We start from the raw sequence: 15,900 nt of genomic DNA, 5'->3' as shown, positions 1-15,900 counted from the left end.
CTAAACTGTTGTACCCAAACATATCTGTTTAATCCCTTTCTTTATTATTTTTTTTTTGTTTTGTTTTTTTTGTTGTTCTTGTAAAAGACAAATAAAACCTTTGAAAAAAATATACAAATGATAAATGAAACATGGTACATAAAACAAAATTTCACTATTACTGTATATGTACATTTATTGATACTGTACAATATCCTGAACATTATTTTATTAGTTTGCAAGTAGTTTGTTAGTAGATGTGCAATAAATCTTAGATCAAAATTATTAAACAGATAAATTAGCCCCACTGATTTCAACAGACCTAGTTCCCATGTGCAAAAATTGGCCAAAACTGTTTATAAGTGTTCATATGCCATTAGTCTGGCATATGAACACTAATAGAGGGAATGCTAACATTTACATATGGAATATACGCAACATTTTATGTATTTTATTCACACAACTACTTTATAAAGTATTTCATATTGCTGTTTTCTCAACTTATTTTTTGCTTTAAATATTTTATACAGTGTTACAATTGTACACAGAAACAATAAAAGTTAAAATACAGCCAGCTTAAGTCTGAAAATTGATGGATGGCCAGAGAGTGGTATAAAACATAAAGGCAAACTTTACCCCGGAATCCGATGTTACATCAGTTTCTCGGTCCTCTGGCCTGAGCACCTTATTCCAAAAATCTGCCTCTGTGTCTTCCTCTTCATTCCCTACATGGTCTTCCTCTTCGTTCCCTACTACATGGTCTTCCTCTTCATTCCCTACTACATGGTCTTCCTCTTCATTCCCTACTACATGGTCTTCCTCTTCAAGATTCTCCTGTTTCATGGAATCTTGGGAACCTACGCAAGAACAGTGAATCGTGCTTAGTTAAAACATAATTAGAAGGTGATATAGAGACTTTAATACATAAAGTGATATAGCGACGTTAATACATTAGATAATAAAGGAATTTTGTTTACCATTATATTTTTTTTTCAATTTTTTGTTTCACAAACAAGCAGGCCTTGTCTATCTCTTGCTTCTTGCAAGGGCAATATACACATTCCTGTGGGGTACTTATGTAAAGTATTAATGTAAACAGGCTTTTTTGGCCTATCAAAGGCTCACTTGCACATTTCCTTTCCCTTCCCCAGGTGAACATCCCTGTTAAATATATCATTTAACAAGCTTTATTTATAACTGGAATAAACTTGACATTGTTCACAAAGTGCCAGGGTGATTTGCAGTTGTATAAAATAGGCATTTTATCTGACTGGATATATTGGTAGTAGCAAACCTGGTATTTAGGGCTTTTTAAAGAAATCATTCCAAGACTATTTGCTATGATTTTTTTCATAAGAATAAGGATATTAACATTATAACTGTGAACATTTGGCCATGATATTGTGTACATCTTTGAAAAGACAGGATTAGACATCAAAGGTTGTACAAAAAGCCCTTTTTAAATTAAACATGAAACCCAAAATCTTTTTTCTCAGCACACCCATGCCCATTATAAAAAATGCATTTAAAAATCTATGCCCTTGGCAGGGCAGACAATTACTTTCACTTTCCATCCAGCACTTACTTCCCCCCCTCTCTCCTCACCATATAATTGTGTAGCCAGTGCATGGACATGTGCATTAGGTCCCACATTCTGGCATGATGCAAAGCTTGCCTTAATAAGTGTCCACAAAATGGTGCCTGCCTGCCTGCTTGCTGTGATTGTGTAATTACAAGACTGAATTAAACAAGATTTATAATATTCAAATAGTGTAAGTACAGTTTGTTTTGCTTGACAAACACAACAGAAAAGAATTGGAATTTCTTAGGATGTAAGGTCCCCTTTAAACATTTGCAATCTGTTGCAAAGAATAGCAAGTTACAGAAGCAGCATACTGAGTATAAATACATTATTGGTCAGCATATGAACCTACCAGAATCTTCACTTTGTTGCTCAGTGTGGTCGGGCTGTGATGGTAACTCTATGTCATTTCTGTGCAAAGCTTGATGGGGAGGCGGTGAATGCTTGGACCCCAGCGTTTTAAGGTTTAATGTTTTCAGCTCCTCTGATAATTCTTCCACTATACGTTTTGTGTCAGCTAGAAAAATCATCCCAAAACTACATATAAGAACTACCCTTGACAAACAAACCAGCTCCATTATAAAACAATTAAAATGGTATTTATTGGTTGAAAATTGGCTCCTGGAACAAATTTATGTTATTTTAATTATAGCTAATTAAAGCTGCTCTGGTTCATGCTACTCAGCGTTACCATAAGCGGAAAAGGAAACTAGTCAAAAGCCCTGATCTGCAGTTTAGATACAGTAAGCTTATACATAGCTTTAAGAAAGACTCACTGAATGATTTATAGAATATAGTAATGCTCCCCAGGGTCAGACTAGGGGGGGGAGCAGGGCCCCCACAACCCCTCATGGGACACCCGCCATGGCCACCACCCCCCCAAGGGGCCCCTGCCACCTGCACAACCCCCTACCCCAAGCGTGCATACTTTATTCTTAAGTTAGGCACCAGGTTTTTTTCCCCAATGCCCTACCAGCCCAGTTCTGACAGAAGTATCCATGGCTAGAATACCCCATCTCATGAGCCATGTGTATCCAGGGAAAACTAAACTGAATATATATGCCTAGATCATAATATGCCACAATGATGAGTCACTAGGTCAACTTTTCTTCTGTTTTTAATATTATTGTATGAAATTCTCCTTAGTACAGAATCTCAGAGGGTTCAGACAAAGAAAGGTGTTTAAATACTTACAGACTTGTGCTTTAACATATTCAACATACTGCTCTGGACTGAGTGCAGGGTGGCACTTTATGGACTGAGGGGTACCAGTTGAAGGAGGCCGCAAGAAGGGATGGTGGCAAATTCGAGTGGTGTGCACGGTTAGAACATATGAGCAAGACTGAGGTTCATCCACACGCGCTATGTAATCTCCGGTGCCCTCTTCACACATAAACTGCAGCATAAAAACAATATATTTACAATTAGTCTCTATTGACAAGGACACATTTATCACTAATTTACTAACTTTTAACCAAACATAGTCCATAAAAAGAAACAAAAATGCAGTTTCAAAGGGAAGTGTTAACAAAAAAATGACTAATTTTCTACTGCTATAACAAGTTTTTAACTGTGGCTCCCTTTTATCGTTCCACTCTATTCAAGATAGAACTTATGCAGATTATAAATACTAATTTGTGGCAAACTGTCTCTACCCATATAACATCCTTGTGATAAAATAGAGAAAACAGTACTCCCCGAAAATATGCTCTTACCCTGACTTCTGTTTCCCTGGACTTTCCATTAAGGTCACACTTTGACCCGTTCACATACATTTGGCTATGGTAACGTTTTAGCCTGTGATGTTTGGAGGCCTAGAAATAAATGTAAACACAATTTTTAGTACCAACAGGTTATGGAATATAAGATGCTAATTTTAGCAAGCATATTTCTGTTAATAAGCTGGGCACAAAACTTGTCAACTGAATGTGCATGTTTAAACCCTTATTTGTTCATCTGAAACAAAAACAAAAAAAAAACAAAAAACATTTTAATATACAAAGAAATATATATAACGTGAGTCACATGATTCAATTAAATTTGGGTATTATAATAAATTACCTCCTGTTTAAAAATGAGCAAATCTTTCCCCCAATATGCCCACCTTAGGTGGGAGGGCCCCATAGATTGTAACATAGTTAAGCTGGGTTGAAAAAAGACCTAAGTCCATCAAGTTCAACCCTTCAAAGATAACCCAGCACACACAAACCCATACTGACCTATCTATACACACACACATACACTCACATCGATACTTACTGTAGATTTCAGTATCACAATAGCCTTGGGTATTAAGCTTATATGATACGCAGGCAGATAAGCTGCCGAATCAGTCTGAAGAACCCCAATCTTCCAGAGATTTGTTTGTTCTAGGAATAACAAATCTCTTTAAACAATTGAGTGGTTTTTTTTTTTAGAGAAAGTCTAGTTATTGGACAATTTTATGGGTTAAGGATCCCAGATAAAATTAATTTTAGTTATGGTCAATATCCAGTATGCAGTCATAAGCTTGACATTATTCTACCCTTCCATATATATATCCCTGATGAAAGTTCCTGTGTGGAACTGAAACGTTGGTTCAAATAAACCTCTGATTATTTTTTCTGCAAAACTCTTCAATTTTGTGTGTAAATCCTGTGTGTGCCGTCACTTCTATGCCTGTTTAACCACTTTTTTGCACAGGCACCCAGGTATTATCACCTTGTATGGTGTGCAGCTTCTAAGCATTTTTGTATTTATGGAATATATATATATATATATATATATATATATATATATATATATATATATATATGAATATATTACAGGTATGGGATCTGTTGTCTGGGAAACCCATTATCCAGAAAGTTCCAAATTACAGGAAGGCCAGCTCCCATAGACTCCATTATAAGCAAATAATTCTAATGTATAAAAACAATTTCCTTTTTGTCTGTAATAATAAAACAGTACCATGTAGTTGATCCCAACTAAGATATAATTAATCCTTATTTGAGGCAGAACAATCCTATAGGGTTTATTTAATGTGTAAATGATTTCTATGTAGACTTAAGGTATGGAGATTCAAATTATGGAAAGATCCCTTATCCGGAAAACCCCAAGTCCCAAGCATTCTGGATAACCGGTCTTATACCTGTATAACTAAAGCATATATAAGAATTCATGTTTATAGAACTGTACCTTAGCTGTAGTGAAAAGTCATGCATGGATAATACATTTACACATAAATTTAAGTGGAATTAACAGAGAAGCTGGAGGGAGCATAAGCAGAGACACAAGTGCATTCATTGAAAAGGATATTTTGAACAATTAAAGGAAATGTTATCATTTCCAATGGCTTTAAAGTTATGTATGTTAAATGTACAAGCTAGCAAAAGCAGTATCTGTTCACCTAAATGTATTTTCTGCACTCCTGGCTCTGACTTCTGAAACAATGTTGCAAGGCAGTAGATAAAAAGTCACTAACAGAGCTGAAAGAGACCTGACTATTAGGCTCATGCTGATTCTTGGCCCATGGAAAAACAAAGGCTGAGTATCAGCCCCTAGGCTGGCAGCAGCCTTCTTCCTTGCCTGCACCTTGATACATTGAGTCGGCGGATATCAGCAAAGAAACAAGAGAGTTTGCATTTCAGATCCAATATCAGTCATGTTTGCCTGCACCTGGGCTAAAGCAATGGTTCCGGTGCTGTCAAGGAAAAAGGCTGATGTGCGGGGTGCAGGGGTTGATCCCAAGAATCAGCTCTGTGTGGCTGTAATAAGCAAAATGAAATGACCAAGAGAACAGAAAAAATTAAACAAATTATTTGCCAATTGTTTAATTATACACCACTGAAATATTTGATTAATGTATATCGGAAAATGCTTAAAAAAACAAAACAGGTTTTGTGTGGAAAACCTCTTTATGAGGTGACTGGAAACAAAACAATACTAAAATATGTTGCTTCATCCAGCTATTGAGAAAACAGAAAGTTTCATTTAGTTTCTTACATTGAAGATTGTAAAGGAAAAATTAGAATATATATATACTGTACCTTGGCCTTTTCATCATTCCAGTCAAATTCTGATTGATAGTATCCAAGGAATAAGACATCTCCTTTTACCTCAGACTCTGGGGAAAAAAATTGTAAGCCTCTAAAGTCTTTCTTTAAACAACTGCTGTTTTTTGGATGATTATCAAGAAAAACATTTCCACTTTTGCAACATACAGTGATTTTAAATGTATTCAGATCCTGGCCCAATTCTCCAATTTCTCTAAATAACAAAATCCTACACTGACAGTTTGTTCTCTGTAATTAGAAACAAAAACTTGTTATTAATATGACATAAAATGTATTGAAATGAAATGCAGGTATGGGATTTATTATCCAGAATGCTAGACCTGGGGTCTTCTGGACAAGGTTTTTTCTGTGCCTTTTAAGTCTAATTAAAAACATTTAAACATTTCAAAAATCCAATATGGTTGTTTTGTCACTAATATGGCTTTATACAAGCATAGTTATCATCAAGTATAAACTACTGGTTTACTATTAGAAAGAAAAAAAAATCACTTTGAAAAATTGTCTTACATTTGCTTAAAATACACTACTATAGCGGGTCATTTATAAACACTGTGCAAATTTGCACCTGGCAACCAGTCAAATGATTGCTTTCAGTGTTCAACCTGCAGCTGGCTGGAAAAATCTAACCACTGATTGGTTGCCATGGTTAATGCCCAGGTGCAAATTTGCCCAATTTTTATAATTAAGCCCCACTATACTATGGGAGACGGCATTACCAAAATTCAGTTTTTTGGAAAAGAGATCCCATATCTGTAAGCTACTTTCATAAGTAATATGTATTTTCTAACAAATATATATACAATTGCATCATCTTGGGTAAGCATGAACTTGCAGTCTGGTGGGAATGATAATTTGCAACCAAAATACACAAATTACCAATTATAAATTAATTACCTAATTCGTAATTCATAAGATTTAGCCTAAATAAAATGAGTTGTAATAATTATTTTTACTTTTGCATATGCTAACCAATTAACTTACTTCACAAACTAAGGGAAATGGCCTTTTAACCACTGATGATTATTTCTTGTATTTCTGTACTTACCATCTCCAAGTGTTTTATGATGGCCTGGTATATTTAGTACATGGCTGGTTGCACTTTTATGAAGTTTAAGTTTTAGAATAAATAAGTTAATTTACAGAGTTCCTTATAGAAATGTAATGTCCAGCTTGAGGTGGACAACAAAGGGCTTAAAAGCAGGACTGCCATGCCTAAAGCAGGACATCTGGTCGCCCTAACCATACCTCCTTGTATGCATACGTCAACTATCTTATGTGCTCTGCATAACAATGGGCTGTTATAAGAGGGTGTCACAAAGTGGACAAGTAACCCATGCCCCCATAAAAATAGTTAACAGCCTCTTTAGAAATTACTTATCCTCCTTTAACCCACTTGACCCCCTCCCTCAGGAATTTACTTTGGCTACTGAGCATGCTCAGTTCTCAGATTACTAAACATCCCATCCAGTCTAGCAGCCAATGAAGAGATAGCATTGCTATCTCTTCACTTTGCTCTTGTTGTGTGCTCCTAATTTTTTTCCTAATCTCCTCTGAGCTCAGCTTTACTGTTACAGTGCACAATTCAAGAAGAACATTTTATCAAAGTACGTACTGCCTATGAAAACCTGCATTCTTCATTGTGTGAACTTTACAGTGCACATGTGCTGTTTGTAGACGGAAATGTCACTGATGGTGTGTCAGAGAGAAAATGGCTGCTGGGTGAAAGCTGCCATTTGTTTTAGGAAAATGTGGTGGTGCTGGCAAACGGAGGGGATCTATGCAGTAGAAATTATGACCTTTAGGTGGAGAAGATGTGCCCAACTGATATAAATTGTAGCAAAATGTAGGCTTTACATGTCCTTTAAAGGAGGCATGGTACAACAGGATTTATCAAACAGTTCTAAAGCAATACTTCTTTAAATAATGTATCCAACTTCAAGCAATACTTGTGGAACTAATTTTATGCTGCCCACAACTTAAAAAATGTTATACTTACAGTGAAGTATGCTTGCATCATACTGTGGGACTTCCACACAACATTTCTGATATTAGGGGAAGGTTAACTCTGCCAGACTGAACCTGGGAATAAAGGGGGAGGTTTCTCAAAGTGTGAAATTGGAGCTCACTACAGTAAAATTCCCCCACTCTTCATTTATTCCTACGGGATTTTTAGAGGCGTATATTTCAAATGGTGAACTCTAACTTTCAATCATTTGATAAATACACCTCAAATATTCCCATATGAATAAAGAGCGTGCTGGGGGGGAATTATACTGTGGGAAGCTATAATTTCAAAATTTGATAAATCTACCCCCAAGTGTGTGTGTCACTCATCTAACTAATGCTCCTCCCATCATTCAGTGGCATGTATTATTAGAACTGAATAAACTCTGCAAGGTTTCCTGTGTGACCCATCCATAAATATTTTAGCAAATATATACATATGTGTGTTTCAAAGAAGAAATTTTTTTTTCTATGAACATACAATCTTACATACAAAATGAACCCATTATAACTTCTTATTTGGTGGATGCTCTAGCCAAGGCAGTAGCACCATTCACCAATGGACAAAAACAAAAAAAAATTCCCTTCTGCAGGATTAAAAAAATATCAATGACAAAGTGAAGTTACAAAATGTATTTGTAATGTATAAACAAATAAAAATGTAAAAAAAACAAAAAACAATGCTTATTTCCATTAAAATTGAGACTCTATTAAAAAATGATCTTATTTTTAATCAAGTGCAAACAGTTAATATAATTCCTAATGAGTATACATAGGCAGATTTTAATTGTAGCATACCTTCAATGTGATACTGTTGAATGTGCTTTCCATAACAGAACTCATAGGTCCACCAGTCTTTAGTCTGCAAAAAAATGATTTTGAAATACAAGTACAGATATTATATGCAGTATCTGATTCTCAGTTCCTCATATGGGTTTTTAAATATACATGAAACAATACAACATGATACAAGTAAATGTAGTATCAAGAGCCAGGAAGATGCCCTTGTGATGCTACTGCAAAACTACTGAGACATATAGAAGAAATTACTATGAAAGAGTAGAAGCTTGTAAACAGATTTTAAATATTTAATCCCTTTTCCAACATATACAGTGCTTTGCTAAAGAATTCACTATAAACTTTAAAGACTGTCACAGGTTTTGCTCAAGGATGTATTTAGCACCATTCATCTTTCCCTCGGACCAGTTTCCCAGTCCCTGCTGCTGAAAAACATCCCCACAGCATGATGCTGATGGTGTTCTTGGGGTGAGGGGCTGTGTTGGGTTTGCACCAAACATAGCATCTTCCTTTTAGTCTCATCTGACCAGAGCACTTTCCTCCACACATTTCGGGAATCGCCCACATGGCTTTTGGCAAACTCAAAACGTGCCTTATTATTTTTAACATTAAGTAATGGCTTTTTTTCTGGCCACTGTTCTATAAAGACCATCTCTATGGAGTGTACAGCTTATTGTGGTCCTATGGACAGATACTCCAGTCTCTGCTGTGAAACTCTGCAACTCCTTCAGGGTTACCTTTGGTCTCTATGCTGCCTTACTGATTAATGCCCTCCTTGCCAGGTCTGTGAGTTTTGGTGGGTGGCCCTCCCTCTCTTGGCAGGTTTGTTGTGGTACCATGTTTTTTCCATTTCAAGATGATGCATTTGATGGTGCTCTGGGGGAATCCCAATTTTCAGTTTTTTTTTTTGTTTTTTTTTTAATTCTTTTTTTTTTATATATATATATATTTAATTTCACTTCACCAACTTAGACAATTTTGTGCACATCCATCACATAAAATAAGATTAAGAAACATTTAAATTACAGGTTGGAATGTAACAAAACATGAAAAATGCCAAGGGGGTGAATACTTTAACACAGCACTGTAACAATAATAAACAGTTAAGAAAATGCCATTTACAGTGGCAAATGCTCACATTGAAAATCAAAAGGGTAAAACCAAAAATGTTTTTTGTCATATTTTATACATCAATCTACTTTGCATTTGATTTTTTCCCTTTCCTTCATAAAACAGGTGACATGCAGTAAGTGTGGACTACACTTGCACTGTGCAAAGAAGAGCTTATTTTGTTCATAAAAATCACTTCAGTGAAGAAATTTAAATTTAGTAGTAGGAAATGCAATACAACTTTGCCAATGTAAAGTCATATTTCATATGTATCAACAGAAGAGCACAGTAGCTTGATGTATATATACAATGTAAAATGCTGGCGTCAGCATGGCCAAGCAGTACTGCAGGCAGGTCTTGCTGTACCCCCTAGTATTGCTTCTATATCTGCAGACATGGATATTGATACAGTGGCAATCTACATGTCATAATGTTTAATGTTTTTTGTATTTAATTAATTGCCTTTAACCTAAAATCGAAAAAGCTATTTGGTTGTGAGCTGCACATATTTGGTTGGTCAGACCCATGCCCAACCCAGGCCCGCAGCTCGAGCCGCACTCGCCACCCCGTTATGGGCCTTACCCTGGCCAGCATGTGACATCGATCCAGGGGCTGATCAGCCAGGTATAAAAAAACAAAAAACAAACTGCTTGACCAGCAACCTTTATGTTTAAAAGACCCTTATGTTTAAGCCCTCTTCTATCTCCCTCACAGTCCTTCAATCAAACCAATGCCTGATAGCAAAAGTGGAACGCTAGCAAGCAGAGCAAAAGGCATTTTTCCTAGGTATAAACAGAAAAGTTCAGTATATGCATGAAAGATGCAGTTTTACAGATGTATATGTTGAATACTGGCCTCTGTACAGCCAAGCAATACTAAATATTCTGCCTCTCTAATCTGGATGTGTTACATTCCCAAGAGGCGAGATTTGGGAGGAAGATTCTTGAGTCATTCACTGAATGTTATGTAATAAATTATTAAGCAGTGTCCCTCCCTTCTTCTTAGCTTGGGTAGTTCCCAGTGTTGGTAAACTGAAGCCTAGATAAACCAATTTTTTTTGCCTGTCAGGGCCAGTAAAACCCATTTGAAAGTTAGAAAGATGCAGAAGGAGACAAAAAATTCAAAAACAATTGAACATGCAACCCTTTTAGTGTATATTTTTTGTTTAATGGATACTTATAAATAACGTTTTATTTTCCCTTTTGAAAGCAGGAGGATGATAGGTCATAGATTGTAAAAAAAGAACAAGAGATGGCCAAAAGCAGAGCACAGAAGGCAAGTGTTTGAGCAGCAAGATGACAACAGAGATGAATGTAGCACCATTTGAATGTGAAGGTTACCTTTATAAGGCATGGTGCTGCCTCCATTGGTCGCAGAAGGTCTGATATCCCAAGTCCAGAGTATGTCTGCTGATCTTCCTCCCTGTCTTGGTGGAACTTTACTGCCACAGCAGGGAGTTTGCACTCATAATTTTGCTTGTACTTTGAGGATACGGTCACTATGTTGTCAGACTTGCTCTGCATGAAAAAGTATAGCAAGTAGTAAATCATGTTATGCCGCAGATATTCCAGTGAATATATGAGCCACATACTATATGTAGTATTTACATTTGTACATGTCTCTTGAAAATCCAACAAAAAGAACAGGGGCTGAAGAAAAATAAAAGCTGCACTTAATTATGTACATATTCCAGTTCATTTACAGTGAACGATGCCCATACAAATTAACAGTCCAAGTTATAGCACTCCAATAAACAGATAAAAAACTTTTTGTTTAGCAGTTCAGGGCACAGAATTGCAATGTTTAAAATATGGCTCTTTGTTAAGCTATGATAAAGACAAACAGGTTAGAAACGTTGCTATTCTGTGCCCTGAACTGCTAGGTAAAGACAAAAAGAGGCTATTCCTCATGGTTAAGCCGGATCACTGAAAGTAATGTTTTAGGGCCATGGCAGGCAGAGAGAGATTAGTTGCCCATGACAAACCTTCACTACAGTGGGTGACTTGTCCCCCCAAAATGCTCACCCACCAGCAGTAAAGTAAATCAAACATACCTTGGGCTTTGTTTTTTTTTTTCCAATGTCACCTGAAGTTTTCTTGCAAAGCAACTTAGCTTAGGCAGCATATGTTTTCCCACTGGCTATTTACTTTACTTTGCCAGTGGGAAAGCATTCCAGGGAGATTAGTTGACCGCGGTAAGAATGATTTATCACGGCAAATAATCTCCCCTTGTGCCAGCAGCCTTACTTGCATCAATCATACTGTTATGCAATTGCAAGGCATTTTTTGGAAATGTCGCAGATTTGCCATAGATGACAAATCATACACCCATACATTCCCCTTAAATTTATACCGAAACCGTTTTGGTTCTTCTTGCACTAAAAAAAGAAATTAAAGTCACGTTCACGTTCTGCCACGTGTTTGCAGAAAAGAAATGAGTAAAGCAAAATTACCAGGCCAAAAATAGGCCTAAGGCTAATGTTACATACAGTCATGGCCAAAATTGTTGGCACCCCAGAAATTTTTCCAGAAAATCAAAATTGGACATAATGTCACACAAAACCTTTGTCCACAGTGCGCAACATTTTCATGAAGTTTGCAACCCATGGCACTGTAACTAATCTTCCTGGTCATGGACGGAAGAGAAAAATTGATGAAAGGTTGCAACGCAGGATAGTCCTGATGGTGGATAAGCAGCCCCAAACAAGTTCCAAAGAAATTCAAGCTATCCTGCAGGTTCAGGGAGCATCATTGTCAGTGCAAACTATGCGTCGACATTTAAATGAAACACTATTGCAGGAGACCCAGGAGGACCCCATTGCTGACACAGAGACATAAAAAAAGCAAGACTACAGTTTGCCAAAATGGTAAAGCACATCATTCTACTGTTTACCGAAAATGGAATGAGGCCTACAAAAGAAAAGAACACAGTACATACAGTGAAATATGGTGGAGGTTCAATGATGTTTTGGGGTTGTTTTGCTGCCTCTGGCACAGGATGCCTTGAACGTGTGCAAGGCATCATGAAATCTGAGTATTACCAAAGGATTTTGGGTTGCACTGTATAGAGCCCAGTGTCAGAAAGCTGGGTTTACTTCTGAGATCTTGGGTCTTCCAGCAGGACAATGACCCCAAACATACGTCAAAAAGCACCCAGAAATGGATGGCAACAAAGCGCTGGAGAGTTCTCAAGTGGCAAATCCCATTGAACATCTGTGGAGAGATCTTAAAATTGCTGTTGGGAAAAGGCGCCCTTCCAATAAGAGAGACCTGGAGCAGTTTGCAAAGGAAGAGTGGTCCAAAATTCCCGGTGATAGGTGTAAGAAGCTTATTGATGGTTATAGGAAGCAACTGATTTCAGTTATTTTTTCCAAAGGGTTAAGGGTGCCAATAATTTTGTCCAGCCCATTTTTGGAGTTTTGTGTGACATGTCCAATTTGCTTTTTTTCCCTCCCTTTTTTGTTCTGTTCCAATACACACAAAGGGAATAATCATGTGTATAGCAAAACATGTGTTACTGCAATACTTTTCTGTGAGAAATACTTAATTTTGTGGAAAAAATTCTGGGGTGCCAACAATTTGGGCAATGACTGTATATTGTTTTCTTCACAAAATATGATAGCAGAGAAGTCACAGACAGAGTGCATTTTTGGCTCAATGACAGATGTGACATTACCTTAATAAAGGCTGCAGCTTAGGGCTTGTTTACGCAGAGCTCATTAGGACTTTTTAAACAAATTACCTTGCTGACATGGGAAGAGGCAAGCAAGTTGTGGGAAAATTAAATATTTTCCAATATGTGCTTAAAAATAGGAAACATTTTAAAACATTGATTTTAATTAAAAGAATCAGAAGAATACCTTAACATGCAATCTAAACATAGAGGTTGAAAACTAATCATAAGTAGTTTAGCAAAAAAAATATGGGAAAAAATCATATAAAAACATAAAAACCTGGTTGCATTAGTGTGCACACGCTACTAATACTTAGTAGAAGCACCTTTTGATTTTCTTACAGCACTCAGTCTTTTTGGGTAAGAGTCCCGCCTTAAACCCTTCTGCCTTGCTGCCCCTTTACATTTGGAATGCCCTCCCTGATTTCCTCCGGAGAGAATCCTCCCTCAGTCTTTTTAAAACCAAACTAAAAGACTACCTTTTGGAGCACTCACCCAGCACCTGATCTGGGAACTAGCACTTATATTGTAGTGTCACCCACTGTGACCTACAGCACTTATATTTGCCTATTTGTATCTGTAAGTTACCCTCCCATATAGATTGTAAGCTCTACGGGGCAGGGACCTCCATCCTCTTGTGTCTTTGACTCTTAACTTATTGCAACTGTAACTGTATCTTGTATTTATTTGTATTTATTGTTATACTTTGTATTTATCTATTATCTTATTAACCCCCTGTTTGTATTAATGTATTCTACTGTACAGCGCTGCGTACAGGGCACTGTTAAGGCAAACTTTGTATCGCCCCAAAATCTTGTGTATGTGCCAGAATGGGGGACCTGATGCCCAGGCCCTATGCACTGGCTACATAATTAGATGGTGAGGAGGACCTGTGACTTTTCAGCAGTTCCACAGCTGGATGGCATAAGGTTGGACCGCCCTGGTACTTAATATTTAAACATAATATTAACATTTAACTTTTATACAATAAACCACTGAGGTTACATAACACTAAGATGTCTGCTTTTAAGCAGATAAGCAGGCTTGCCACTTGCTAATTGGTTGCTGTAGGTGAGCAGACCTGCATCAAACTTTGTACCCGTTATTACATAAGAACCTAAGCGCTTTGTGTTTCTATCAGCATCAGCTCGAAGAGGGTTAATTGTGGGCCCCAGGTCAAACACTGTCTCTGGCCATCCTAAAACCATGAAAAGGGCGCAAAGCCCCAGCCAATTGGCCATGCATGCAGCTGGGAAGCAACTGCTCCCATTTAGGCTCATTCAATCTTCCCAGCAGGCAAGTGTCTAGGAAATCATGTTCAGGTTAGCTATTATGCTTTAGTGAAATATCACATAAGAAGTGAGCAAGGGATGCCCCACAGAGGTACTAAGGCAACAGCTGTTCCCCAGTCACTGCCCTATTACCTGTCCTCTTATAACAGGTTCCGAGAGGATTTCGATGCCATACTTCATTTCCGATAACTCCTCCAGGTTGAGGAAACCAAGTGAAGCTAAAGCCACATGAAACCACGGCCACAGCACGCAGAACACGAATACCCAAACCCGGAGGATCGCCATCTTCTCTGCCGAAAACACTATACCAGCCACCGGGGCACCGCCCTCTACCCGTACAGCCGCTTGCTGCGGATTGGGCGGCAAGTGACAGTGCTCACTTCCATTGGTCCAGGTAGCAGCGCGTCGGCGCTTAGCGAACTGAGTGGAGTTCCTCATTTGTCGCCCCGCCCATATTGTGGAGGAAACGCTCTGTGTGTGTGTTGCTCGCTTTCGTTGGAGTGTGTGTTCTGTGGCGTGGGAATTGCTATACTGAAAGTTTAGCTTTGAAGTGACAAATACAATGGTTATATATCTGAATGTCAATGTGCATTGGAAGCGTCTCTTCTGTTGTTACCTCTGCTTCCCAGGGGCTGTCATTTATTTTGACTCATTCCCACCTGTTCAAAAACGGTTAGAAGAAAACCCGCACTAGAACAAAATAAAGGACTCAAATGTGTATTAAATACTGCAATAGTCTAAATGCAGCAGTACGAATGTGAAAAACTCAAAGGTATATTAAATGTTACAATGGCAAAGTTAAGTCGTACCAAATGTAAAGCTAAGACCCGGGTCCCTGTCCCTATGAAAAGTCCCAAATACATTTAAATGACAGACGACCAAAATTGTATAATAATAAGGTGGTTTTGACGTACAAAGTGCGAAGTTTTGTTCCAGTTTTGCTGGGCTATAGCGATCAATATCGAGCATCTCTTACCAAAGGCAACTAGACCTGGGCAAAGATTACATATTTGCACTACTACAGTTACTTTGGAGGCTCACAGTCTAACCCACTTTCATTTTAACATATATTAATTGCCTATTTGTCACACCATTTAACTGTTCCGGAGTTAAACGCCAAGCTCACCGGATTGACTTATAGGCTCTGGTGTCCATGCCCTGAACCACAACATAGAGAATCCCAACTCAAGAAACAATTGAACACTCACTCATCGGACACCGGGACAGCAGTTAAAAAGTTCAAAAAGCTTTATTTATGAAAAAACCTGATGCGTTTCATGTGTATGTTTGCAGCAAAGTTCCACATTTCGCCATTGGCAAATTTTTTCATCACTGCAACACCGGTTGCATCAAAAGAGCTGTTGTTGCGTCAAGCATCACCCAAAGAAACAATGGGCACATAAAGGAC

At 37.7% G+C, this 15,900-nt stretch overlaps 1 protein-coding gene across 2 annotated transcripts in view; it reads right to left on the bottom strand.

Annotated features, from left to right (window-relative positions):
• The window catches only part of os9 (osteosarcoma amplified 9, endoplasmic reticulum lectin), a 28,410-nt gene extending 13,465 nt beyond the window's left edge, over positions 1 to 14,945 (bottom strand). For both annotated transcript variants that reach the window (XM_002933686.4, XM_004911901.3), the window contains exons 1-8: positions 14,625 to 14,945; positions 10,869 to 11,045; positions 8,419 to 8,482; positions 5,590 to 5,666; positions 3,277 to 3,375; positions 2,756 to 2,957; positions 1,914 to 2,078; positions 616 to 836 (exon numbers count right to left, since the gene is read on the bottom strand). In XM_002933686.4, coding sequence (XP_002933732.2) covers positions 616 to 836; positions 1,914 to 2,078; positions 2,756 to 2,957; positions 3,277 to 3,375; positions 5,590 to 5,666; positions 8,419 to 8,482; positions 10,869 to 11,045; positions 14,625 to 14,930 — 1,311 coding nt within the window. In that variant the 5' untranslated portion in view covers positions 14,931 to 14,945. The remainder of the gene's footprint in view (positions 1 to 615; positions 837 to 1,913; positions 2,079 to 2,755; positions 2,958 to 3,276; positions 3,376 to 5,589; positions 5,667 to 8,418; positions 8,483 to 10,868; positions 11,046 to 14,624) is intronic.
• Between the last annotated feature and the right edge of the window lie 955 nt (positions 14,946 to 15,900).

Source organism: Xenopus tropicalis, chromosome 2, assembly GCF_000004195.4.
Source record: "Xenopus tropicalis strain Nigerian chromosome 2, UCB_Xtro_10.0, whole genome shotgun sequence".
NCBI classification, from domain to species: domain Eukaryota; kingdom Metazoa; phylum Chordata; class Amphibia; order Anura; family Pipidae; genus Xenopus; species Xenopus tropicalis.
This window is presented reverse-complemented; position numbering and strand designations above follow the sequence as displayed.